The sequence below is a fragment of the Brachypodium distachyon genome, chromosome 4 (genome assembly GCF_000005505.3).
Source record: "Brachypodium distachyon strain Bd21 chromosome 4, Brachypodium_distachyon_v3.0, whole genome shotgun sequence".
In the NCBI taxonomy this organism is placed as follows: domain Eukaryota; kingdom Viridiplantae; phylum Streptophyta; class Magnoliopsida; order Poales; family Poaceae; genus Brachypodium; species Brachypodium distachyon.
Window position 1 is genome coordinate 13,595,243 of NC_016134.3, and position 25,937 is coordinate 13,621,179.

General features: G+C 46.2%; 4 protein-coding genes across 4 annotated transcripts; all 4 read left to right on the forward strand.

Annotated features, from left to right (window-relative positions):
* The first annotated feature begins 2,732 nt into the window (after positions 1-2,732).
* LOC100829133 (glycine-rich domain-containing protein 2) lies at positions 2,733-9,753 on the forward strand. The gene is made up of 9 exons (XM_014902702.2): positions 2,733-3,204; positions 3,288-5,101; positions 5,568-5,685; positions 5,849-6,100; positions 6,365-6,820; positions 7,012-7,556; positions 7,961-8,156; positions 8,273-8,428; positions 8,507-9,753. Exons 2-9 carry the CDS (start codon positions 4,944-4,946, stop codon positions 8,666-8,668), a joined length of 2,043 nt encoding a protein of 680 aa, XP_014758188.1. The 5' UTR covers positions 2,733-3,204; positions 3,288-4,943; the 3' UTR covers positions 8,669-9,753.
* LOC100840846 (stress enhanced protein 1, chloroplastic) lies at positions 2,926-3,395 on the forward strand. Its single transcript, XM_003575788.3, has 2 exons — positions 2,926-3,204; positions 3,288-3,395. Exons 1-2 carry the CDS (start codon positions 2,926-2,928, stop codon positions 3,393-3,395), a joined length of 387 nt encoding a protein of 128 aa, XP_003575836.3.
* Positions 9,754-9,938: 185 nt separating the features above from the next.
* LOC100841152 (glycine-rich domain-containing protein 1) lies at positions 9,939-16,276 on the forward strand. Its single transcript, XM_010239230.3, has 8 exons — positions 9,939-10,349; positions 11,009-11,126; positions 11,364-11,615; positions 11,869-12,324; positions 12,551-13,095; positions 13,668-13,866; positions 14,012-14,167; positions 14,248-16,276. The coding sequence occupies exons 1-8, from the start codon at positions 10,186-10,188 to the stop codon at positions 15,886-15,888; spliced, it is 3,531 nt and encodes a 1,176-aa protein (XP_010237532.1). The 5' UTR covers positions 9,939-10,185; the 3' UTR covers positions 15,889-16,276.
* Positions 16,277-22,428: 6,152 nt separating this feature from the next.
* LOC100829430 (transmembrane protein 45A) lies at positions 22,429-25,722 on the forward strand. Its single transcript, XM_003577290.4, has 2 exons — positions 22,429-23,274; positions 24,770-25,722. The coding sequence occupies exons 1-2, from the start codon at positions 22,913-22,915 to the stop codon at positions 25,320-25,322; spliced, it is 915 nt and encodes a 304-aa protein (XP_003577338.1). The 5' UTR covers positions 22,429-22,912; the 3' UTR covers positions 25,323-25,722.
* Positions 25,723-25,937: the final 215 nt, after the last annotated feature.

The following is a 25,937-nucleotide window of genomic DNA, read 5'->3' on the forward strand; positions in this document are numbered from 1 at the left end:
ATTTTGCTTATTTCGGGCTTGATTTCAGATTATATTAAAGATGGTGAAGGCTGTCGCAGTGAGGTGAATGGCTCCATTTTCCACACCAAAATGCCAACAAAAAATAGTATTTGATGGAAACTATCTAGAAATACTATTAGCATGTTAAATGTTTAGACGCAAGCAACCTTAGTTAACAGCAAAATCGAGAAGCCTCTTGCACACTACCATGATCCCTGCATAATGATAATGGAAAACAATTCTTCTTCCAAATACACTCACCACATTTTGTTTTCGAGAAATAAGTAGCTAGCAGACGTGCATTGCACCAAATATGATCAAAATTGGCACCAAGGAAAAGTTCTTTTTATCCTAGTATTGTACCCTTCTGTTGGGACATGTTGAGCCCGTATTTTGGTGCTGTATGAAATGTTGCATATGCCCAGGCTGGCTAACGGTTGTGCTGCAGGAACACGTCTACTGTCGCCAGCCCACCGGCTTCGTCGACACCTCCCGCCCGGAGCACGTCTGCTACCTCGACAAGTCGCTGTACGGCCTCAAGCAGGCGCCGCGTGCCTGGTTCCAGCGCTTCGCAGCGTACGTCCGCTCCATCGGCTTCGTCTCCTCCCGCGCGGACAACTCGCTGTTCGTCCTCAGGCGGAGCAACGACACGTGCTACCTCCTGCTCTACGTCGACGACATCGTCCTCACCGCCTCTTCGCCGGCCTTCCTCGAGCACGTCACGCAGCAGCTCCACGCCGAGTTTGCCATGAAGGACATGGGTGCCCTCCACTACTTCCTCGGCATGCAAGTGACCCGGTCACCGCATGGCTTCTTCCTCAGTCAGCAGCGCTACGCCACGGAGCTGCTGGATCGAGCTGGCATGCTCCAATGCAAGCCGGCATCTACTCCCGTCGACACGCACGGCAAGCTCTCCTCCGCCGACGGCGCACCTCTGGAGGATCCCTCAGCGTACCGCAGCATGGTCGGTGCTTTACAGTACCTGACCATGACCCGGCCGGACCTTGCCTATCCAGTCCAGCAGGCGTGTCTTCAAATGCACGCTCCTCGTGACGTGCACCTCGCCATGGTCAAGCGCATCCTGCGCTACGTCCGTGGGACAACCCAGCTCGGTCTCCAGCTGAGGGCCTCCGCCTCCACCGAGCTGATCGCCTACTCTGACGCGGACTGGGCTGGCTGCCTAGACACAAGGCGACTCCGGCGACTCTCTCATCTCCTGGACTGGGCGGACCTCCGGCTACTGCGTCTACTTCGGCGACTCTCTCATCCGTACAGGGGCCATGGAATCCGCCGGCCGCACATCCGGATTCCATGACGACGACTGCGGCTTGGCGTGGGGTTTCATCATCACGCCATTGGCATTCACCCAGATGGTCAGGCAGAGCGCGCTGCGGTGCGCGAGAGCCGCTCTGGCCGGCAAGGCGGCCGCGCTCTGCGGCTTCCGTGCCAATCCCAACTGCATGAACCGGTATGGGTATTTCCCTCTCCATGAAGCTGCTGCGATGTTCTCTGTGGACATGATCAGGCTGCTCTTCCGGTATAAGGCGTCGGCGAACGTGCGCACCGCCGGGGCTGAGGTCATCGAAGGCCTGCTCCCGCTCCACGTCGTGGTCGAGAACACTTGCCTGCATAAGTATCTGGAGCACAGCGCATTTCTTAGCCAGGAGGATGTGGAGAATGACAAGGCGGATGCCAACTATGTCTGCAAGCTGATTCATCTTCTCTTCCTGCCTGAATTGAGAATCTTCTTGGACACGACAAGATTGCTCGGGGAACGCACGGATAATCTCATCGACGAGCTATGGAATTACATGAAGGAAGGGAGACTTGTCGAGAGCGCGGTTTTGCTCCTGGCGACTCAAAAGCAGATCTGTCGCGGGTTATCCTGCAACAGAAACTGCAAAAACAAGCAAGATGGATTTTATGTTCTCATAAACGTGTTCCGGACCGCATTGTTAGCTTGGACAGAGGTCAAAGAGGAAAGGAAAACAGGCAGCTGATGACGGCGCAGAAAAAGCTCGCTCATGCCGCGTTACTGCTTGTCCATGCAGTTTCCCGCGCCGGTGAAGCTCTTGACACATATATCCGAACACACATCCAGAGGTGCCCGACGACGTGCAGCTGCCGCGAGACGAGGTGACTCGCCGTGTCTCATCGATTCTTCAAGATAACGGGTTTGGTGGACCTGCCGGAGAAGACGTTGACATCGGAGACCTCTCCCACTACGACCATGTGTTCTCTGAACAAGGTGGGGATACTTTTGCAATCAAGGCAGCCCTAGGAATTCCTTGCCCGCATTATTCTAAAGCAGAGAAGGTTGCGAGGAACAAGGGAACGCCTAGAGGATGGGGAATCGAATATGCACGGACAAGTTGTTTCCCAGTTTGGAGATCAGTGCTGAAACACAAGTCGCCTGTGAAGGTGATCCCGGCAGCGCCTGTGCACAAGGTAGTGGGCCAAGGATGTCCCCTGGTTCCAGATGTCAATCTTTTTGGTCCCGTTGGAAGGCTTAAGCAGTTGAGTAATCAGCACAACAGAACGTTTTGTAGCTTTGCATTTCCGCTGTTGAAGGTCTTGAGGAAGGCAGCATGATTGCGATGTCTGTATTTTTTTCTTTGGTTTCGCCTTGGAAATTGTTTTTCTCTCTTAATGAAATGAAAGCAGCTCTGCAGATCGAATCATCGGCCCAAAGCCCACCCATACAATATTTTCTTCTTGACATTAAGCCCATACAAGAAAGAATAATCGTCCACGACAACCAGAGGACAGGAGATGAATTTTCCGTGGACAGATAGAGCTCCTTCCAAACGGGCAACTACCGGCCACCCACTTCGGCACTTCGGCTATCTCCTCCTTCCCTTCTCCGGTTCGATCCATCCATCATCTCCTACTGGCTACTATCTCCATCCCATCCCATCTCAACCCATGGCGTTCTCCTCCGCGCTCCGCTCCTCTCCGCTAGCCGCCGCCGCCGCCCACGCGGCCTCCCCTCGCCAGCGGCTCTCCGTCGGCTCCCGTTGCCTTGCACGCGTCGTCAGCGGCTCCTCCAGGTCCAGCAGGGCCGCCGCGCGTGCGCTGTCGGTGCGGTGCGAGCAGAGCAGCAAGGGAGGCAGCGCCGTGGACGTGTGGGCTGGGCGGCTCGCCATGATGAGCTTCGCCACGGCCGTCGTCTCCGAGGTGTCCACCGGCAAGGGCCTCGTCGAGGTATCCTTCGGCTCGATTCCTAGGCGCTCCCTCCATGACTGACGCTCGTCTCTCATCGTTGTTTGTTGTTGTCGTTGTTGCAGAACTTCGGCGTGGCAACGCCGGCGCCGGCACTGGCGCTGGTCGTGACGGCGCTCGTCGGCGGGCTCGCAGTCCTCTTCATCGTCCGCTCCGGCGAGCAGCAAGACTGACTGCTAACCGGTGGACCCGTCGCGCCGTCATAATAGTGAACTTTGCTTGCATGGTTCTGGAAATTCAGGAATTGATTTTTCTCTATGTTCGTGATTACATGTAAATCGTTCCAGTTCATGCAAAAAATTATATTTTTTTCCTTTATCAAGCTCGCATCTCGGCCTGGCTACCAGCTGCTAGCGTAACTGGATTTGAATCGACGTACTCACTTTGTGCCTGCACGTTTATCTGAAGATCGAACGTGTGCTGCAACTGCAAGTCTGCAATAACCCATTTTGTTGTCCCTGGTCACGTATAAGCCTAATATCTTCGGTGTTCTGTAATAAACATAAACTATGCAATAAATTTTAGGCTAGATGTGTGCATTCATGCTGCAGAGTTTCCTTTGTTTTTTTATCAGGGCCGTATATAGGATTTTGAGACCCTGGTCCGAAACGTAAAATGTGGCCTTAAGATTCAAAAACTTTGCATAACCAAACTATACTTTCGGTTCACTATATTACTAGACACATTATATTTTACAATACTCCTTAGAACAATATCAAATCTTCATGCTAAAATAGTAAAGTTGTGACGAAGCAATAAGTTGCTCATGTTCTACCGAAAAGCATCATCATTTTAGTATTTTTTAAAATGAAATTGAATAATCATGACAGGTCTCATATGATGAATGCGTACAAGAGAAAGATATTTGCCCTTTGCCCCTCTTCTCATGGGCCTTTTTCTTTTTCTATTTAATGAGCCTTAAAATTTAATGTTAATAAGTATAGCTAATCAGTAGTAGAATTAAATATGGAGGCTCCTAATTTTTGGTGGCTCTGAACAAGTGCACACCTTGCACCTGCCACTGTACATGCTTGTTTTTTTATTAGTCAAACTATGGTCAAAGTTGTATCTAAAAATGAAGCAAGGAGGGGAAACCGAAATACTGGTAACAGAAAAGAAATAAGAACACCAATTAATACAGCTGCGTGCAAACCACCCACACCCCCCTCCCCCCCTCGGCCCCATATCGTGTTCCTTCTTGACCTGGCCAAGTTTGAATTGGAAGTGTCGGTTATATTTCGTGTGCCATCCTTTGTGGGTTATATAGATGGCTCTCTTTTCTTATCAATGGATCGATACACAAAGTTTTTGTGTTTTCTGGAAGAAAAAAAATATCCACTCAAAAAATTGCCCAAATCCATCAAAATTTCGCTCAAAATTTGAGAAAGATCCAAGTCCAACGTTCTTCGGGGAAGATGTCAAGATGGCAATGGCATGGCAACAAGGAAGGAAGTTGCTGTCGACATGTACACGATCCAACATCTTGAGCTCTGTATTACACGCAACTTCACGCCTTAACCCAATCCGTCTGGAGGTCAAAGCCGCGTGGCACGAAACCTAGAGTAGTCGAGGTCAACGGTCAACCAAACAAAGCCCACCGGCGAGGCGACCCTCTTCGTGAAGGGCTCCGATTATAATCTGAACCCGCTCGTGATCGCCGTCTCGCGATTGTTCCCTGCTTGGCGTGGCCTGATCGGAATCGCAGGAGTGGGGTGGAGAAGATGGACGGGGAGCAGGAGGCGCGGTGGGCGGCGGCGCAGGGGATCGGCGTCGGCGAGGAGCTCGTCCCGGCGGCGCTGCGGCAGCTGGGGTTCCTCGCGGCCGTCGACCGCCGCCGGTGGCTCTACGAGGGCCCGCTGCTCCACAGGGCCATACGCAGGTATCGTCGCCATCTCCGAGGGGATTGCGTGTGTTTTTTTCCTTTTTGCAACTCTGCTTCCCTGCGGCGTGTTGGGATGGGAAATTGTGAGGAATTGGTACCGGATTTCGTTGAACTCTTGGGGTGAATTTTCAGGGCAGAACTCCTGCCTAATCACTGTTTCAGAATGTTCCCCATGTTTCCTGACACTCACATGCTCGAGAAAAATAAATAGACCCTGATGTGAAATCATATGGTAAAAGTAAAAAACCACTGGTTAGAAACCTTGGTTATGAGTTGAGGAACAGTTGAATATGTGGATGTTTAGATTTTGAGTTTCGAGGAATGGTATTGGCACCATTTTCTGGAACTGAATTCTGGCTTGTGCTTTCAGTTAACTCTGGTCTTATAGAAATTTTGACATTAACTGGGCATTGCATTTCAAGTCGCTTTAGTGATAAACTGAGTGCTTATGTTGTTGTACTAGGTACAAGGCTTGCTGGCTTCCTCTTCTTGCCAAGCACCTTGAGGCTGCTGTTGTAGATGGGCCTTTGGTCGTCCCTCTTGACTGCGAATGGATATGGCACTGCCATCGTCTTAATCCGGTATGCAACTCAATTTACAATGATTGTTCATTCTGGATCCTCCATCCTAGAGAAGTATCTGCATTTTCTGTTCTAAAAACAATAGTGAACATGGTTGGAAATGTCTACGAAAAGCATCTCGTACTGTTTCTGGTGATGTTGTGCTGAGAATTATTTCTTTCAGGTTCAATACATAAACGACTGCAAAAGATTATATGGCATAATATTAGACAATAGGAATGTCGAGTCCTCCATTCAAGTAAAGTCCAAGGATCAGTCTGAGAAAGTTTGGGCTGGGTTCTATCCTAGGGAGCCCTTTGAGTTGGAGTACACAAGTCCTCCTGACGATACCGTTTATGCGAGCGATGGAGCTGCAAGCGACATTTCATATAATTTGGTCTCAGCTGTTAAGAGACAGTCTTCTTTCTTCTACCAGGTACTTATACTGTTAATCTTTGCTCTAGTGTGCGACATATAAGATGAATCACTGTGATAGAGTACCCATGGTTGAACGATTAATCCAAAACTTAGCAATTCCCATTCAAATTTCATATTATTGTGTGCCGAAGTGGATTGCTGCTTGATTTAATACCCTAGAAAATGTTTGTGATAATTAAAGAACTTTGTCGTTAGTGATCCATACATATGCAAGAAATGAATATCTGTACGGAAAGTCAGAGAATTGCTTCATTTTTGTCAGGTTGGGACACCAAGCATGCATGATCCCCGTTTTCTTGAAGAAGCTTTAGCTCGATACAAAGGGTTTTTATATTTGATCAAGGTAAATCAGGAGAAAGGAACGAACCTCTTCCGAGTACCAACCTACGATGTGGATCTCATGTGGCACACTCACCAACTGCATCCAGTTACCTACTGCAATGACATGCTGAATCTTCTTGGGAGAGTTCTGGAGCATGATGACACTGATGATGATCGAGCTGTAGGAAAGAAACTCGACACTGGATTTTCGGGGACCACTGAACAGTTCGAGAATAGCTTTGGTGTGAGATACTGGAAGGTTGGCGCTATGTACCGTGGAAGCTTGGCATCTCCTGTCACATCCCTTCCTCAGATATTTAGTTGTGAGGATGCAAATGGTTTTGGTGTAACTAAAGCAGAGAAGCATCTTACTATTCTTGAAACAACAGTTCTGGAGGTATTATTCCCTCTTTTCATCTTACTGTTCCTGAAGCAACAGCTACACAAGTACAATATAACCGAAAAGTGTAACGTTTTACTAGTAAGGATTCTCAAAAACAATTACTATGGTAATTAATATCTGAAACACTTTTTCTGCAAAGAGGCTTCTACTGAGTTTATCGACTAAAACATTTCCATTCTTTGCAGTTATACTTGCAAATTGTGGATATCAAGAAACTGCCATCTGCAATTCCAGAGAAAAGTGTGTATGTATGGTTCACCAAGAGTCAACCAGATGCGTTTATTAGTGACGGTGGCAGGTTAGATATTTCAACGAACACAGGGAAGAGTATCGGAGCTGGTTTCCAATGCGAACCTACTGGTGAGCTCATTCTGACAGTAATGGTTGATCAAGCTTATCTTGCGGCGGCGGCATTGAAGAAACCAAAACCATTAGGGAAGGTTTTGATCTCTCTTCAAGATCTTACTCGGCTTGATTCTAAGCTATCCTTTGAGAAGTGGTTTGAGCTGGAACCTCATGGTGGGCATGCCGGTTCTCCTCCCATCAGTCTCCGCGTTGCTGTATCTTGTACTGTTCCTAGCCGTGCTCCGCAGGTGCTTAGCATGATCAGTGTGAAGCCTTTCTCTTTCAAGACATGTTTATTGCCACCATCCTGCAAGGATCAAAAGACGAGCTGGTGGACTCGTTTTGTGTATGACTGTGGTACTGAACTTGTTCGTCTTCAAATAAGGTGATTTTTTACACTAGTGGTATGAATCGATTATGTGCTTGCACAGTAACATATATGCGAAAAAAACTACTTTGAGTCAAGAAATGTATTTCTATGCTGATCAGTGAGTACTACATGATACTTAATGTTACTTTTTTTCAGAAACAAAATATATTGATTACTCAAGTACTGATAACAAACTGTATGGTTACTTTTTCATTTGAACTACACATTGGTAACCTTTTCTTTTACTGCAAATCGATATTTGTAAGAGGAACTAGTATTAAATTTTAGTGGCTTGATTTAGCTATTTTGTCAGAACAGATCTAAATTTATTCCAGTACACACCCAGAAGTTTTTTTTTCCCATGTTTAAAATGTATCAATTGCTTCTGGTGTAATAATATGAAGTTACCTTTACCTCAGGGACCACAAAACAAAGAAGGATAAGGCTCTCATTCAGGAATTGGTTGGAGTAACAAAGTCATCGAAAAACACTTTTCGGCTTGCAGAATTGAAGGAAAATAAATGGTATTTTATTAACTCCAACTTATCCATCAACAATGATCTCAGACCGAGCCAGGATGGCTGCATACTCGAACTCAAAGGTGATAACAAACTGGTAAGGACAACTGCAGTCTACAGCTCATTTTGTATGACAGCATGTTCGTTAATAAATATATTGAGAATTAGGTTTACGCATTTAGCATACTCTGATACTCTTTTGTACAAAACCAGATCAAACTATACGGGGGAAGGAGACTAGCATATGAACGCAAATGCTGCAGTCAGCATGCTGAGGATACTGCAACAGTTACTGCTGTGAAGTTTTGTACTGAACACCCCTATGGCAAAGCAGTCGCACTACTTGACACTGAATCAGAATTTATCACGGTACATTGATCAGTTCTAAAGTAGTCAAAATTAATTTCCTTGCATCTCAAATATGCTCATGGCATTCTTCTTAATCAGGTGGATGAGGATTGGTTTCTGCTTCCTTGGATTATAATATCATTCTTGTTCCTGAATGCCACTGGCAAAGACGGCGAGAAGCTCATCAGAGGTACCATGGTTGAGAATGGTGCGACGTCTGATCCTGACGCTAACATGGTGTCGGAAACTGGGGCAGGTTGAGCAGTAGGAGCCACTGCTGGTCCGGCACGATGCGACACTTGTGGCCCACCCTGTGATGGTGACATGATCATGGCAAGTGACAAGGCTGATCGTGCTATCTGTGACCACACGGTGGATCACTGCAAGCGGCAAGGTTTGAGTTAAGGTCGTTGCATGCGGTGGTTGATGGAAATCTGATCGAACCGAGCTAGCTTAACATGGATCTCAGGCAATATCAAGCTAACCCTGAAATATGGAGAGATAGCTACACCAACTGACGACTCTGCTTGTCGAGATGGCCACAACCGTGTACGACTCGATATGTTGACGTATACTCGTGTTCAGAGGAGAAAAGAGGTAACCAATACCACCTGTGTCAACATATGGGTTAATTAGTCCATGATGATCTTGAGGAAGCCAACCAGGAGGTGTTGGGGCCAGGCCAGGAAAATGTTGGAACATATCAGGCCTCCTAGTTGGTTCGTCGAGGAAACCTTGTGGCTACAGAGAACCCAGGAGACTTGTACCATCTTGATCACCGACCTTGTTCGCCTTCTTGGGAAATTCGCTTGAGCTGAAGACTTTGTGCATGCAGAAATCACCATGACAGTATGATTATCTGTCCAGAACTTTGCTGATGGCCATCCGATTTTAGGCCGTTCTTCAGGGGATCGATCGAGTCAAGACTTGGCTGTAAGCCTGGAAGGAAGCTGCTGTCTGTCGTGTGCGTACTGCTGCTGATCCTCTGTACTACACATAGCAGCTTGTACTATTGTACTGCAGGCCGGGTTGCCCAAGGAGAGACGTCAGATGCGTGCGTGCGTGCATTGAGCCTGGTCAAGCAGTTGAGATGCCCAGAAATTGAAACGGCATGATTCACACATCCATTATTGAATAATCCAGTTGCACTAGTTTTCTAAGCTTGCAAGCAAGCAAGAGCAATCATTCAGGTAGCATGATTGGTTTATTTCTGCACAGTGTGGCTTATTCTCTTCTCTTTTTTTCCTTAATAATTACCATCATTAGTACTTCACGGACTGCAGAAGCTCCTTAACGTGGAGCAGCAAGATAACGCATATATGTAAACCAGAACCAAGTGGACTATTCATAAATCAGTAGTACTTCGTACTACTTCTGTACTGCTGCAGATAGTGGTGTGTAGTACCATTAGTAGTAGTACTGTACTACTCCGTACAAAGCACTTGCATTTGCTTGCAAGCGTCGCGAAAACAGTTGAGAAAAGGACAAAAGGTGTCCCAAGTGTGTGCGCAGAGTACACCGGCCCTTCCAGTTGAACTGAACAACCATCCCCGCGAAACCGAAACCTCAACTGCGTCTGATCTCATCCCGTCGCTGCCGCGGATAGGATCGATGCTACATTTCCAGTTTGGCGGATAATTTATTTAATCAATCCCCTTTCTCCGCCTCGCGGATCGCATAAATTGCGAGCAGGAGGCGGGAGAGGATCATCAGAGGAGAGGTGCCAGTCAGTCCGTCTGTCAGCCAGTGTGTACTGGTGGGAAGGGTGAGGGGAGAAGATGGACGCAGAGCAGGAGGCGCGGTGGGCGGCGGCGCAGGGGATCGGCGTCGGGGTCGGCGAGGAGCTCGTCCCGGCGGCGCTGCGGCAGCTGGAGTTCCTCGCCGCCGTGGACCGCCGCCGGTGGCTCTACGAGGGCCCGCTGCTCCACAGGGCCATACGCAGGTAATTCCTCGCCGTACCCGTCGACGTCTCTCATTTGGCTTTTCAGCGACACGGGAGGCGTTTTTGCGTGTGGAAATTAAATTTCTGTCGTTCTTCCCCATGGTGTTTTGGTGAGTCGTTTCTCACGCCATCATGTTATTTTTTTGTTGGGATGGAAAATTCTAAGGAATCGGTGCTCGGTTTCTTCCATGAACACTTGCTGAATTTCAGGACAATTGTGGACAGAACTCTTGCCCAATCAACATTTAAGAATCACTGACAACCATGTTTCCTGACACTGACACACCTGCTTGCGAAGAAAAACAGACATAGACCCTGATGTCAAATCGTATGGTAAAAATTACTAGTAAAATACCTTGATATGAGTTGAATTTCTGTATGTTCGGATTTTTTCCAGTTTCGACGGATGGCATGGGCTGTGCTCCCTCTGTTCCTAAATGCAAGACGTTTTGGTAGGCTAAATGTAGGAACAGAGGGAGTAGTTTCTTAAACCAGTTTCTGACTTGTTTTCAGTTAAAAGTGGTGCTAGAGTTCTTGTATTATCTGAAAATTTCGACATGACAGCAGGGCTGCTTATCGCATTAGGATGCTGAAATAAACCATGTTAATTTCTGTGTGTGTTCTATACACTTGACGTATTGGTTCTGTTGTTGTGCTAGGTACAAAGCTTGCTGGCTTCCCCTTCTTGCCAAGCACACTGAGGCTGCTGTTGTAGATGGGCCTTTGATTGTTCCTCTTGATTGCGAGTGGATATGGCACTGCCATCGGCTTAATCCAGTACGCATCATAATTTACAGATGATCATGTGTCATTCAGGATTACCTAATACCCATCGTATGTGATTGTACTGCTGTGAACACCACATTCTAGAACTATTTGCACCTGACATAAAACATATAGCGAACATGGCTGGAAATGTCAATAAGAAAAGCATCTTGAACTGTTTTTCTTTCTTTTCTTTTTTTGAAAGTGAACTGCTTCTGTTGATGCTGTGCTGAGAATTATTACTTTCAGGCTCAATACATAAAGGACTGCAAGAGATTATATGGCAGAATATTGGACAATAAATATGTTGAGTCCTCCATTCAAGTTAAGTCAAAGGATCAGGCTGAGAAAGTTTGGGCTGGGTTCTATCCTAGGGAGCCCTTTGAGTTGGAGTACACAAGTCCTTCTGACGATACTGTTTATTTGAGCGATGGAGCTGCAGGGGGCATTTCCTATAATTTGGTCTCAGCTGTTAAGAGACAGTCTTCTTTCTTCTACCAGGTAGTTACACACTACTAATCTTTGCTTATGTACTGCATACAAGAAGAGCCATTGTGATGGAGTACCCATGATTGAACTTCTAATCTACAACTTAGCTATTCCAATTGAAATTTCACATTATTGTGCGCTGAAGCAAATTGCTGCCTGATTTAATTAGCCTAACAAATGTTGGTGATAATTGAAGAATTTTGTCACTGGTAATCAGTACATATGCAAGAAACTGAAAGCCAGAGAGTTGCTTTGTTTCTGGCAGGTCGGAACACCGAGCATGCATGATCTCCATTTTCTTCAAGAAGCTTTAGCTCGGTACAAAGGATTTTTGTATTTGATCAAGGTGAATCAGGAGAAAGGAATAAATCTGTTCCGAGTACCTACGTATGATGTGGATCTCATGTGGCATACTCACCAACTACATCCTGTTACATACTGCAATGACATGCTAAATCTCCTTGGAAGAGTTCTGGAGCATGATGACACTGACGATGATCGAGCTGAAGGGAAGAAGCTCGACACTGGATTTTCGGGAACCACTGAACAGTTCGAGAATATCTTTGGTCTGAGATATTGGAAGGTTGGTGCTATGTACCGTGGAAAGTTGCCATCTTCTGTGACATCCATTCCTCAGGTATTTGGTAGTGAGGATGATAATGGTTCTGGTGTCAGTAAAGTGGAGAAGCATCTAGCTATTGTTGAAACAACAGTTGTCGAGGTATGTTCTTTTTACATCTTTTTGTTCCTGAAGCTGCAAACGTGCAATCATTTAGTTTGAAAGATATTTCTGATCTAATAATATATCCCAAAATGTGGAAGTATAAAGTACTATTGTTTTTTAAAACACGATTGATATGTTATCTAGTATCTCAAGTGAGCACTTCTCCCGAGAGACTTGTACTGAGTCTAGACTCTAAACATTTACAATTTTCCTTCCTTCACAGTTATATTTACAAATTGTGGACATCAAGAATCTACCATCTGCAATTCCAGAGAAAAGTGTGTATGTATGGTTCACCAAGACTCAACCAGACATGTTTATCAGCGATGGTGGCAGGTTAGATATTTCTACAAAAACAGGGAAGAGTGTTGGAGCTGGTTTCCAGTGCGAACCTACTGGCGAACTCATTCTGACAGTAATGGTAGATCAGGCCTCTGCTGGGGCATCATCCTCGAAAAAATCAGAACTGTTAGGGAAGGTTTCTATCTCTCTTCAAGAGCTTACACGGCCTGATTCTAAGCTCTCCTTTGAGAGGTGGTTTGAACTGAAACCTCATTGTGGACCTGGCGGTTCCCCTTACATCAGCATCCGTGTCGCTGCATCTTGTACTGTCCCAAGTCGGGCTCCTCAGGTGCTTAGTATGATCAATGTGAAGCCTTTCTCTCCGAAGACCTGTCTATTGCCATCTTCCATCAAGGATCAAAAGATGAGCTGTTGGACTCACTTCATGTATGACTGTGGTACTGAACTTGTACGTGTTCAGATAAGGTAAAAACAATTCCTAGTAGTATGAGTCGATTATGTGACTTCATAGTAAAACGTATGTGGAAAACAGTAGATCAAATCAAGAAATGCATTGTTATGCTGATTAGTAAGTACTACTCCCTCCGTCGCATATAAGTGCCAAATTATTACATGTCTCTAGACGCTTTTTAGGTATAGATACATGCATATTTGGACAAATTTGAGTCACTTAATTTGGGACGGAGGGAGTACATGATACATTGACACTTTTCTTTAGAAACAAAAAAGAAACAAGAAAAAGGATAGTACATGGTACATTGTTTACCTATTCATTTTAAACTGTAAATTAGAAAAAGGTGCTATATGATACATTTGTCAATTAATTGCTAATAACATATAGTATGGTTATTTATTTCATTTGAAAACAGAAAATTAGTATTTCCAACAGGATCTGGTGTTCAATTTCTGTGTTAGTATTTATGATATTCCTTCAAAACAGGCATAATATTTTCAGTGGACACCAGGAAGTTCTTTGTCCAATGTAAAAAGAAATATCAAGTGCTTATGAACATGAGTTTACCCGTCCTTTTTCTCAGGGAACACAAGGCAAAGAATGGCATGGTTCTCTTTCAGGAATTGGTTGGAGGAACAAAGTCATCAAAAAACACATTTCAGCTTGCAGAGTTCAAGAAAAATAAATGGTATTTAAATAATTCCAGCTTATCAATCACAAGTGACCCCAGACCGAGCCAGGATGGCTGCATACTCGAGCTGAAAGGTGTTAACAATAAACTGGTAAGGATAATTGCAGTCTACAGCTCGATTCATAGAGACACGATGTTTGTTAAAAAAATATAGCGATAATATTTACTTATATGTACATAAAAAAGCTTATGCATTTAGAATACTTAAAACTCTGTTACTACTTTAAACAAACCAGATCAAATTATACATGGGAAGGAGACTAGCGTATGAGCTCAAATGCTGCAGTCAGCATGCTGAAGATACTGCAGCAGTTACTGCTGTGAAGTTCTCTGCTGAACACCCCTATGGCAAAGCAGTCGCACTACTGGACATTGAATCAGAATTTATCACGGTACGGAACTCAGTTCTAAACAGTCAAAATTAATTTCCTTGCGTCTGAAATATACTAATGGTATTCTTTTTTAATCTTAGGTGGATGAGGATTGGTTTCTGCTTCCCTGGATTGCAATATCATTCTTGTTCCTAAATGTCATTACCAAAGACGGCAAGAAGCTCATCAGAAGTACCATGGTTAAGAATTTTGCGATGTCGGATCCTGACACTGCCATGGTCTCTGAAACTGTGGCAGTTGGAGTAGTAGGAGCCACTGCCGCTCCAGCACGATGTGGCCCAGCCTGTGGTGGTGACATGATCATGGCAGTTGACAAGGCTGATCATGCTAGCTGTGAGAGCGTTGTCACTGCAAGCGGCAAGGTCGCTGATTCTAAACGTGGTGGTTGTGGACCAGGCTGTGCTGGCTCCATGGTCAATGTGAGCTCCAAGAACGGTCATGCGAGCTGTGGTCCCTGTGGTACGGTCATTGCAAGTGACCGGAATGGCCTTGCTGAGTCTGCGGGGTGTGAATCTGGGTGCGGCGGTTCCTGTGGTGGAACCGTGATCATTGACAGCTCCAAGGAGGGAAATAACAAGTCAGGTGGTGGATGTGGTTCCGGTTGTGGCAGTATGGTCATCGAAGGCTCCGGGGCCGGCATTGCCAAGTCTGGCAGCTGTGGTTCTGGGTGTGGTGGCAGTTGCAGCAGCATGATCATTGAAGGCTCTGAGACTGGCCATGCCAATTCCAGTGGCTGCGGTTCAGGTTGTGGCTCAGGCTGCGGTGGCGGTTGTGGTGGCGGCATGATCATGGAAGGCTCCAAGACCGGCCACACTAAGTCAGGCGGCTGCGGTGGCGGTTGTGGTGGCAGTTGTGGAGGTGGTGTGATCATGGAAGACTCCAAGACTAACCATGCCAAGTCAGGCGGCTGTGGCTCGGGATGTGGCGGCGGTTGTGGAGGTGGTATGATCATGGAAGGCTCCAAGGCAGGGCATGCCAAGTCCAGTGGCTGTGGTTCGGGATGTGGCTCTGGCTGCGGTGGCGGTTGTGGTGATGGTATAATCATGGAAGGCTCTAATACTGGCCCCACAAAGTCAGGCGGCTGTGGCGGCGACTGTGGAGGTGGCATGATCATGGAAGGCTCCAAGGCAGGCCACGCCAAGTCTAGCGGCTGTGGTTCTGGCTGCGGTGGCGGTTGTGGTGGTGGTATAATCATGGAAGGCTCTAATACTGGCCACAGTAAGTCAGGCGGCTTTGGCGGCGGTTGTGGCGGCGGCTGTGGAGGTGGCATGATCATGGAAGGCTCCAAGGCAGGTCACACCAAGTCTAGCGGCTGCGGCTCTGGCTGCGGTGGCGGCTGTGGTGGCGGTATAATCATGGAAGGATCCATGGCTGGCCACACCAAGTCAGGCGGCTGTGGTGGTGGTTGTGGCGGCGGCTGTGGAGGTGGCATGAACATGGAAGGCTCCAAGGCAGGTCACGCCAAGTTCAGTGGCTGTGGTTCCGGCTGCGGTGGGGGTTGCGGTGGCGGTTGTGGCGGCGGCATGATCATTGAAGGCTTGAAGACTGGCCATGCCAAGTTCGCCGGCTGTGGTTCAGGTTGTGGCTCCGGCTGCGGTGGTGGGTGCAACCGCATAATGTTCAACGCGAGCACCAAGGCCAGCGAGGCCAACTCCGGCGGCTGTGGCTCTGGCTGCGGAGGTGGCTGCGGTGGCGGCGACATGCTCAACCGGAGCTTCTAAGCCAGCCGACCCTTTGCGACCGGTGCCCGGTGGCTTCGGACGATGGCATGCAGTGATGCGGGTGCTCTTCAATCTTCAGAGGTACTCTGGAGTGGCCTTGCAATAAATCTTCAGTGTTTTGCGCAGTTCGTCTTGTTTGTATGATTGTATCTACATTGCTCCATTCATGCGTTGTGGCGCGATACGAAATTGTGAATTTGTGTTGGGTTGTGTTGCCCGTGTGTAAATAAAATAAATAACCACAGAGTCAGGTGATAAATTATGTGGATTAGTGGACGCCATCGACGAATTGGTCCTGTGTCATGCCTGCATTTTGATCAGGGTCTGGCAGTGGTAGTGTCCCAAGAAGAATATAGAGAGAGCATATGCTCTCAGTTCGTTTCAGGCATCTCAAAGTTCTGGCGACCAAAGGTCATTTGTATATTTATATAGCATACAACGATAGAAATCTGCAAATTTCATCTATACTACTTATAAAGGCACCAACATATTCATCCCAACGTCCACCCAATTAAACGTACACGGAGAACTAATAACCCCGCAATCAGGCTAACAAAACATGGATTATTTGCTAACCGTGTGCGTTTAGTGATTACCTGTTTATGCTGAAATTCCACCCGCAGGAGAATCTTTCAGCCCCGAACCGTTTTCACTTTCTTTTCTCCTCACCCAGCCAGCCTCCAACGCCGCCGCCTCCTCCTTCCCTTCCCCTGCGGCCGCCGCCGCCTCCTCCCCCTGCAGCCCGCCTCTTCCCCGCCAGACAGCCCACCTCGCCCGCCCCACTCCCTTCCTCCTTCCCTTCCCCTGCTGCCGCCGCCTCCTCTGCCTCGCCCGCTCGCCCACCGTAGCCGCCGATCTCCACCTGCGATCCGCAGCAGCCAATCCCCCCACGCGACCAGGAACCGCCGCCGCCGATCCCCCTGCACGAGAGCAGGCAAGCCGGTCGTGAAAGGGAAACCTTACCCCTGTATGGGTTTTGATGAATGATGACAACATGGTTGAGGAACTAATGAGCTACACGGAATGTTTTAGGTTTTAGTTCCTCAGAAGAGTTGATTTGACCAGCATCGATGACCCCTAAAAATTGAAGTACAGGTACTGGCTTGAAGTATGAAGAACTCAGTGAAGAACGGTGAAGAACATGAAGCGTAGCATTCTTCATAGGTCTTTCCGTAGTTGTTTTCTTCACTTGAGTATAGGAACGCCGTACTATTAAGGGGGGTTTGAAGTGTGGAGCTGGTTCAGGTGAAACCTATTCTTCATGTTCAGCTTAGGCGAAAACCATTTTCTGTGTGAGTGTTTTTCGTCGGAGTGAATAATAAAACATTTCAGACTTCACAGAAACTTCCGCGTGAAGTCTTCACTCTGATTTCAAATGTGTTTGAAAATCTGTCGTTTCGTGCTTGACCACCTAATCTAACTGTTGTGAGACAAAGTGATAAGTGTGAGCTGGAGTCTCAGGGATCACTTTATCCAACGGGTCACAACGGCTAGATCAACCGTGGCCAAGGCTATATAAGACGACCCACACCGAAGGAGTTCGGTGGTGAACCCCAGTAAGTTGTTTTAAAGAACACCTGATAAAACCCTTAGAGCTGAACTGGGCGTGAAGAATGGGATCCCCTCTCTAGCCGAGCACTTGAAGTTTGTTACTCTTGGTGATTGGCATCACCTAGACGGCTAGGAGTCAGTGTTGAAGAGCAATCGAAGATTGTGATTTGCCATCAACCAGTCTGTGAAGGTTCGGAGATCACCTCAAGATCTACCACGAGTAACTGGGCGAGACATTGGTCTTAACTCAGGAGGATTGGGTGGACTTGTGTGTCCGCGTGTCTTGTGTGACTCAGCCCTCTCAACGGAGACGTAGGATTGTGCCAACAATCTGAACTTCGGAAAACAAATCCATGTGTCTTCAGTCCTGGTGATTTCGTTCCTCAAATTTTACTCTCTGTTGAAGTATAACTGATTCTTTGTGTTATGTCTTCATTGTTGCTGCTATAAACTTGTTCATCTTTCTTTTTTCCGCTGCAACTCTAAAATTGATAAGTGTAATTCCTGTTGTTGAAGTACTGTGACTGTCCTCAGTCTTCAGTCTTCATTTTTAAGAAAGTATTAAACTGGTCACATTCACCCCCCCTCTTTGACAAACTCGATCTTTCAGGTCGCGACCCCGCCGCCGCTTGCGAGATGCTGCCGTCTCATCCTCACAGGAGGCACGTGACCGGGCGCTCCGCTCGACACCCGCCGACGCTGCGATCCCCGGTCCTCGATTCCATCTCATCCTCACGGTGAGTCCGGCCTTCTGGAGCACCGAATTGTTCTTGGAGCTCTTGATTTGATTTTGGGGTTGGAGCTCTTGATTTTATTTTGGCCGCAAGGGCTCCTCCACCGTCCCGTCCTGTTGCGGCAGCCGGAGTTGCCGTGGACGCAAATCGAGCCGCTGCCGGAGCCCCTTGGGAGTGAGCTGCCATCGTTTTATCTTGATTTTTATGCGGTTCGCGTACGGGTCAGTAGCAGAGACATATGACTTAATTTCTGTGTGATATCTCATATAACTAGCGGTAGCACTCTAGCAGTTGATACATGATAGCAGTTGATGAGTAATGGATGAATGATGAACTGATTTGTAATATTGGACGATTTTATTGGTTATTATTTATATCTACATCTTCACTTCATTGTCAAATCTTGTGGAAGACTGATCTTAGTATTGTCCACATTTTTAGAGCATGCCAGTGTTGGCTATATCATTTGCATTGATCTAATAATAATTTAATGTATGTAACTATGATGTTCTACAAACGGTAAGAGTATTACACATTTACACTATCTTATTCTAAAATAAAAAGAATATGTCGTAAGGATTTTTTTTGTGTAATCTCCATGAGATAATTTCAGGTGATTCCTTCTCTCGGCACTATCCAAAGTTTGCACAATGGTCGAGAAGAATGGTAGAGTGCAGGCTCTAATTCATTATCCATATCTGCCAATAACTGTAAACCTCACTCTTATAAGTTTTTCTTTAGATTGGTGGTATCTTTTTATTGGCTATCTGATTAAATGCTCATGTAACTGATGTGCAGTTTTGTTCTGGTTTCATGCTTCTTTGAACAAAATGTTCTTGCACAACTAGGTTGTGGGGTGCAGTGAAGAGGCCATTGGTTATGCTATTGAAGCCATTGGATGAGCTCATTGTTGACAGCAAGGTCCTACTGTGCTTTGATGCCAAATCTTTATTTGTTGACATTGAGTATGGATTTCGTGTCACCATGATTCATTCTTGCTGAAGTTTACAACTCCATTTGGTCATGCCAATATTCTGGAAAATATTACATGTACATTATATAGTTTTCATTTTCCACATAATTTTTCTCACATGCATTGACCTCTCTTCCAAGTTTTACCAACAGTACAGCAAAGCCGATCTGTTCATGCCCACCAAATTTCAATTCTCATCTATATCTCTAGGAGGACAGAGCGATGGAGTCAATGTTCGCCATGATGCTAGCTTATATATATTGCCAACCTAATTCGGAGATATATACCATTTTCCGTAAGCCATCGCCCAGTAACATTTGTAGAGATCAGACATTTCAGCCAAAAAGGTAACACTATTTACTTGCAGTTCTCGACCCATGCGAGCTATTTCATGTTGATTGCCAATAGAATATTTGAATGTTTTATTCATGATTATCAAGAATATCACTTGATGTCTCTGCCACCAAACATGACAACTGGCGCTATAAGAAGCTAAACAAAGATCGATATTCTGAAATAGCCAATTTTTTCATTCTACGAGTTGTTGAACATTTAAAGGCTGAGTCCATTACGAATGAGCATTATACTTGTAATAATTTTGCCGAGTAGTTGTCTGTTGTCTTTAAATATCGCTTTAAATTGGGTTGAATTGTAATATTTTTTTCAATTAATTATAATTTATCGTGTCCGTGGATTTTATCTGATGCAATGTACATGGATCATATATTGGACGCGCAGGTTTATACAGATAGACCATGACATCTATTTGAGTGTCCTATAAAAAAAGATACTAAAAATTGAAAGAGAAATAAAAATAAAAAGACATATTTAAATTGTATAAGGACGTGCACGCGTGCGCCCCCTCACTAGTCACAGTATAAATAAAAGGAACGGCAAGCAGCTTTCAAAGAAAAAAGGATCGGCAAGTTTGGAGTCGAATTGCATAAAGGTCTTTAGAAAATACTAAAAAGTGGACTCCTTCGCAAACTGTTATGCATAAAAGTAAAACAAGCCTCGAGTAAAAATTACTTTATACTGATGAAAAAAATGATGACTTGTTCTTTTTGATAAAATAAAAGAAGTGGAGGGAGAGGAAATAAGAGAAAGAACCCAACGATATGAGAGGAAAATAGGTTGGGCCCTTAATCTGAGAACCTTAAATAGATTGGGCCTCCTAATCAGTGCACACCCACCAGAATCATACGGTCCAAACAGACCACATAATGGCAATGTAACGATAATACGTATTGTCCAGAAATTCATAAATTATAACACAAAATTCCAAATGTAGTTTCATCTGCACTTCACGCTAAGAAACAAAACACATGTTGGATGTTATGCATGGTGGCAGTCATGCCTCTTTCCACTCCTGCCTTCTGGGTTCGCTATTCTTCCTGATGGGAACATCGACCCGGACTTGCTATTAGTTGTTCTTGTTTCCGTATTATTTCATAAACCATCGACAACATGGAAACCCTCTCTGTCGTGCCATTGACAGGATCAATGATGTTGTCCATGCCAGAATGGTCATCAGTCCCTGATGTCCCTTCGATGATTTAGATTGATAAAGAATAATAATATGGACTTGATTGCAATGTTTTCTAAAACTCTCTAGAAGTGGTTATGCAACTCAAGATAAACGGTGTGTGTTTTGGGCTTTGCTTTAGACAACTGTCCTAGAAAGTGTTGATCATCTGAGAACAAAAAAACTTCCATAATTAGAATGTGAGACCATGTTTTCATTATTATTATATCTAAATTTAGTCAAATGTTGATCATCTAAGAACAAAAACACTTCCATTAGAATGTGAGACCATGTTTTCATTATTATTTATTTATCTAAATTTAGTCAAATGTTGATCATCTGAGAACAAAAACACTTCCATTAGAATGTGAGACCATGTTTTCATTATTATTATATCTAAACTTAGAATTGCCACTAACATTAAGAATAACAACAAAATTACTTCAAACTTTAATTTTAAGAATAATGATAAAGCCACCAACATTACTTTTAACTCTGAAAATTATGAGGAAATACGCATATGCAACTTCTATTTCCTGTAAATCAAGGGCCGGTATGTATGTACGTGCATGTGTAGTAAATATGCAGAAAACCCCTTGTAAAATAAGAAAAATAGAAAAAATAGATGCGAGCTTTATACAACTCTAAACCCCTCCCCCCCCAACCCTTAAGAAGACAAAAAAAAAAGGTTGAAATAATTCGAGACGGCAATCATCAGGACGCAACCGCCTTAAGAAGATGGCGAAGTTTGTGTTGAGCAACACCGATCTCAGCACGAGCAACATCTTTGCCTTGACGTCCTGCTCCTGGAACGGTGTATCGTTTGCAACCCCAGTCAGCGCGGGTGTGCAGCGTCATCCTACCCAACGCAACTAGTTCTACCCCTCCAAGATCTACGAGCTCGGCGACACGCCGCTCACCCTCCTCGTCCACCGCCAGGCCCGCTCGCCTTTCATCCGCGTCAACATGACATCGTCATCGTCGCGCCTCGCCACGTGCCAGTGCTAAGAGGCCAAGAGGCTATGTCTTCGTTTAAAAAATTAATAAACAATACGATCCGTTTGTAATTTTAATAATAAAATTGTATTCCGGTCCATAAAAAATATCGTCCATTTTATAGTAAATTAGTACAGATTTTATACTAGGTGGACGACACATTTTATTGATCGGAGGGAGTAGTAAATCGTCGACAGTCAGGGTGAGGACGTGAGGCGGATAAAACGGAACGAAATGCTCTGAAATTTCGGAAACTTGGAACAGAGAGGAGAAGAAGTGAGACCTATCCGCCTGCCTCGTGCTTCGGTCACCAGCTAGCTACTACTCCTTCCGTTTCATAATATAAGCCCGACGCATTCTGAGGTCTAACTTTGAACATCAATTAGACTAACAAAATGTGAATTATATGTTATAAAAATTATACCGTTAGATTCATATCTGAAAGAAGTTTCCGACAGTATACTTTTTATAATACATAATTCACATTTTGTTGGTCTAATTGGTAGTCAAAACAAAATTTTAAAATGCCTGCGTACTTTGTATTACGGAACGGAGCGAGTACTGGCTCAGCGATGGATCCGAAGAAGAGAAGACCACACCCAAACCAAACCGAAAAGCCTGGCACGAAGGCCTCGCTCGCGCATGGACAGTCCAGACTCCACCGCACGGTCCGCGCCGCATGCCGCACCGCTCGGCACACAACAGAAGACAACAGAAGAGAGCAGAGCAGCAGGCCGCGCCGCCCGATCGACGATCGACCCATCCCATCCATCCATCCACGGACCAGACCAGGCACCAACCCCAACGCCTCCTCCCACTCCGCACCTCGTCGAGAAAGCCAGAAAGGCTGGCCTTCGCGGGCACTGGAAACGAAGAAAGCGAGGAATCTGAAGAAGAAAAAAGGCTTCTCTGTTCTCTGGATCAACATAGTAGCAGAAAGGAAAAAAAGGATCCCGATCACTCTCCACTCTCTTCCTTTTTCCCTCTCTCTCCTTCTCCCTCCTGCTTTACGCTCCTCCATCATCACCAAATCATACTCCGGTCTCCCCGCCGACAGCCAGCCTCGGATCATCCCCTCCTCCTCTCCGTCTTCCTCTTCCTCGCCCTCTCCTGCGCCGATCGATAATCTCTCCTCGACTCCTCCGCCGCCGAGAGGATAGCTAACCCGAGAGCGTTCCCCGACCCCTCGTCTCAGCCTGCGCGTTGACCGGCCGGCCCAGGGCGGCGGCGGCGGCGCAGATCCCGATGGGGTCGTTCAAGGGGCACGCGCTGCCGGGGACGCTGTTCCTGCTGGTGGGCGCGTGGCACGTCTGGTCCGCCGCCGCGCGCTACGCCTCTGCCGGCGGCCCGGCGGGGTTCCGCCTCCGCGTCTGGAACCCCGTCGACTTCCTCGGCGCCCCGCCGGCGCTGAGGCACCTGGAGCTCTACGTCGTCGCGGGCGGTGCCTTCCTCGACATGTGCGTCGAGGTGCTCTACTCCACGCACCTCCGCATCTTCGCGCCGGGGGGCGGGGTCAACCCGGCACACCTCAACGACCTCGAGCACGGCGGCATGCTCCTCATGTTCTTCCTCTTCGGCGCCCTCGCCCTACTCTCCCAGAAGACAAGGTCAGCACACAGACACCACACCCATCATCTCCTTCATTCCTTCTTTCCCCTGCGCCCGCCATGGATCACAGACAGACATAGACCCAACCTCCTTTATTTATTTTTAGTTATTCTCACTCAATTTCGTTCATCTTCTTCTACTCCCTCGCTTTGTACTAAATCAGCAGCGACAATTAATATGGAACCGCAGAAGTATTTATTTATTGGAAAAGAAACTTGATCATCTGAACCAACGAAGGTGGATCCAAATTGAAGTTTCTAGGCTTGATTCCTTCCCGATCTAGCTCCATCAGCTCCATGAACTACTCGATTAATTATTGCTACCGCCGTCGTACATGTGGCAATCTGGAAAAAAAATTACAAGAAAAGGTTGAGATGGTTGTTGTGTTAGTTGGTAGTACTTGGGAGTAGGTTCATTTGACTACTTGAGTGTCGCATCTTGAATGCTACAAGGACGGACCAGCGGGAGAAGAATTAGCTGGTCCCGTGCTAACGCCATGTGCTACTCTTCAGCATTAAGCTTCTTTCCAAGTTGGGCAGTGCTGGTGTTAGACTTGCTGTAGCAGAAACTTTCCTTGCAAAAATTTAGGGGTGCTATTATTCTTCTTCCACCTCTAGACGGACGCACCTGAGCTTGATTTGACACTTTGACTCCCTGTGGCCTGTAGCCTTCTTGGAGTAAAACTGGCAGCTGATTGTCATGGGCAAATTTGATATGCATGTACACTGTTAGTAGTGGAAAAAGTGGAGAGATTCTTTCTGTTAGTGCCCATCGCTTTCAGCTCAAAGTTTTTTCAATATCCTCATGAGCTTAGTGAAAGCTTATCAGCTCTCAAGCATAATACTTTAGCTTGACAGAAAGAAGACATCATGGATAAGTTCCCTTTCGATACTTTTGGTTTCTTCAGGAGTGGGGGGTGGGGGCCAGGCCCCAATCACTGTCATTTTGTGAGTACAATGGCCAATAGCAGATATGCAACCTGACTATGTTTCACATTCCATGGTACTTGAGGGTCCCAGTTTGATCTCGGTGTAGTGTCTGTGTAACCTTTTTGCCCTGCAATCATATTCCCATTTTGTTTCATCTTGTCCTTGCAGCCATTGTTAACAAAGAAAGCTGTGGTACATCCCATTGTAAAAGTACACAGCAATCATCACCCAAATCATGTCACTGTTCTATCATGTTTTCTTGGGTGCAAGTAATTTAACATTTAAACTGCACAATGGAAAGATAAAGCAGCCGGAACTATAGTGTGCAGATGCTCTGTTTCTGTTAAAATGCGAGAGGATGGTAATCATTTTTTTCAATAGAATAGCTTTTCGCTGAAATGCTGGATCATGAAAATATAGGTTTTCTTGGTGATCACAAGAAATCTAATTTGCACTCTGTGCCCGCCCAATTTCCTTTCAGTTTACCTTGTTTACAGCCTTTATTCGAATTGTGAGATTCTCATCTCAGAGAGCTAACATGCCCTTTCAATGGTGATTGCTGCAGGTACCTACCATTGACGGAGGGCGCGTTGTGCCTGGTCGCAGCGACGGCATTCACGGCAGAGCTCCTGCTCTTCTACTTCCACTCCACCACTCACCAGGGACTGGAGGGTTACTACCATTACCTCCTGGTTGTCCTCATCGGTCTCTGCGTCGTGTCCACTGTCCTCGGCGCACTCCTCCCGGAGAGCTTCCCTGTCGACCTTGCCAGCGGTGTGCTCATCACCCTGCAAGGCCTGTGGTTCTACCAGACCGCTTTCACACTCTACGGGTCTATGCTCCCCAAGGGGTGCCAGCGCGATGCCGATGCTAACATTGAGTGCCATGGCCATGCTGCCGAGGAGCGAGCCGAGCAGCTTGCCAACTTCCAGTTCTTTGCGTATGTCTTCCTCGTGTTCGCCTACACCCTTGGCTGCTATGCTGTCGCCGCAGCGAAGTATGGCCACCCGGACCTGAGGACGATGCACGCCACCACAATGGAGTGGCGAGACAATGGCGCCAACGGGCATGAGCTCGGCGGCAGCTCAGCACCGTCGCTGGAGGAGGGTGCAATCTAGTAGTACATTGGGGTCAATTACATATGGCTGGCTGGGGCGATTCAAGATTAAACCAGCCCGTACAAGAATAGTAGGGTGGGAGGGTACATTGGGTTAATTACACAGCAAAATGACAGATCAAGTTTGCTTGAGAGGAGGGTACATTGGGTTAAACCAGTCCGTACAAGTTTTACTGTGAAGAATACTGGCCTTTTTTATATGAGAGGATTAGTGGCTTGCAGAGTTATTTTTTTCTTAGCAAATTGTGTTTGCACACTAGGTGGAAGATTTACCTGATGTAAATGTATGTATGCATGTCTGTTTTGCAGAGCTAGTACTGTACCATTTGTTCATTGATGAATCTTCAGAGTTGTTCTTCTGCGTGCTCACACAATAAACGTGAGACCAAATATTAGATGTTGTTGGTTTGTGGTGTTCAACTTATGGGTATGTGACGCAGTGTTTGATGCCGGCCGGTTTGGCTATCTGGCACTTGTTTGCAGCTACACATAAAAATGGGTAACATCACAAATAGGATTTTCAACGAATAACGAAAAAAGAACTGGTTGGTGGCGAAGAAAACCGGCAATGAAATTTGAAGCATATGAACATTTGTAGAAGGAAAAACTGTGTACT

Excerpts from the sequence above, each read along its gene's own strand:
- LOC100840846 (XM_003575788.3), top strand. The coding sequence starts at position 2,926 with ATGGCGTTCTCCTCCGCGCTCCGCTCCTCTCCGCTAGCCGCCGCCGCC. Across the intron at positions 3,205-3,287 it reads CCGGCAAGGGCCTCGTCGAG|AACTTCGGCGTGGCAACGCC; the intron begins GTATCCTTCGGC and ends TCGTTGTTGCAG.
- LOC100829133 (XM_014902702.2), top strand. The coding sequence starts at position 4,944 with ATGGACGGGGAGCAGGAGGCGCGGTGGGCGGCGGCGCAGGGGATCGGC. Across the intron at positions 8,157-8,272 it reads TCAAAGGTGATAACAAACTG|ATCAAACTATACGGGGGAAG; the intron begins GTAAGGACAACT and ends GTACAAAACCAG. Across the intron at positions 8,429-8,506 it reads CTGAATCAGAATTTATCACG|GTGGATGAGGATTGGTTTCT; the intron begins GTACATTGATCA and ends CTTCTTAATCAG.
- LOC100841152 (XM_010239230.3), top strand. The coding sequence starts at position 10,186 with ATGGACGCAGAGCAGGAGGCGCGGTGGGCGGCGGCGCAGGGGATCGGC. Across the intron at positions 11,616-11,868 it reads AGTCTTCTTTCTTCTACCAG|GTCGGAACACCGAGCATGCA; the intron begins GTAGTTACACAC and ends TGTTTCTGGCAG. Across the intron at positions 13,867-14,011 it reads AAGGTGTTAACAATAAACTG|ATCAAATTATACATGGGAAG; the intron begins GTAAGGATAATT and ends TAAACAAACCAG.
- LOC100829430 (XM_003577290.4), top strand. The coding sequence starts at position 22,913 with ATGGGGTCGTTCAAGGGGCACGCGCTGCCGGGGACGCTGTTCCTGCTG. Across the intron at positions 23,275-24,769 it reads CTACTCTCCCAGAAGACAAG|GTACCTACCATTGACGGAGG; the intron begins GTCAGCACACAG and ends TGATTGCTGCAG.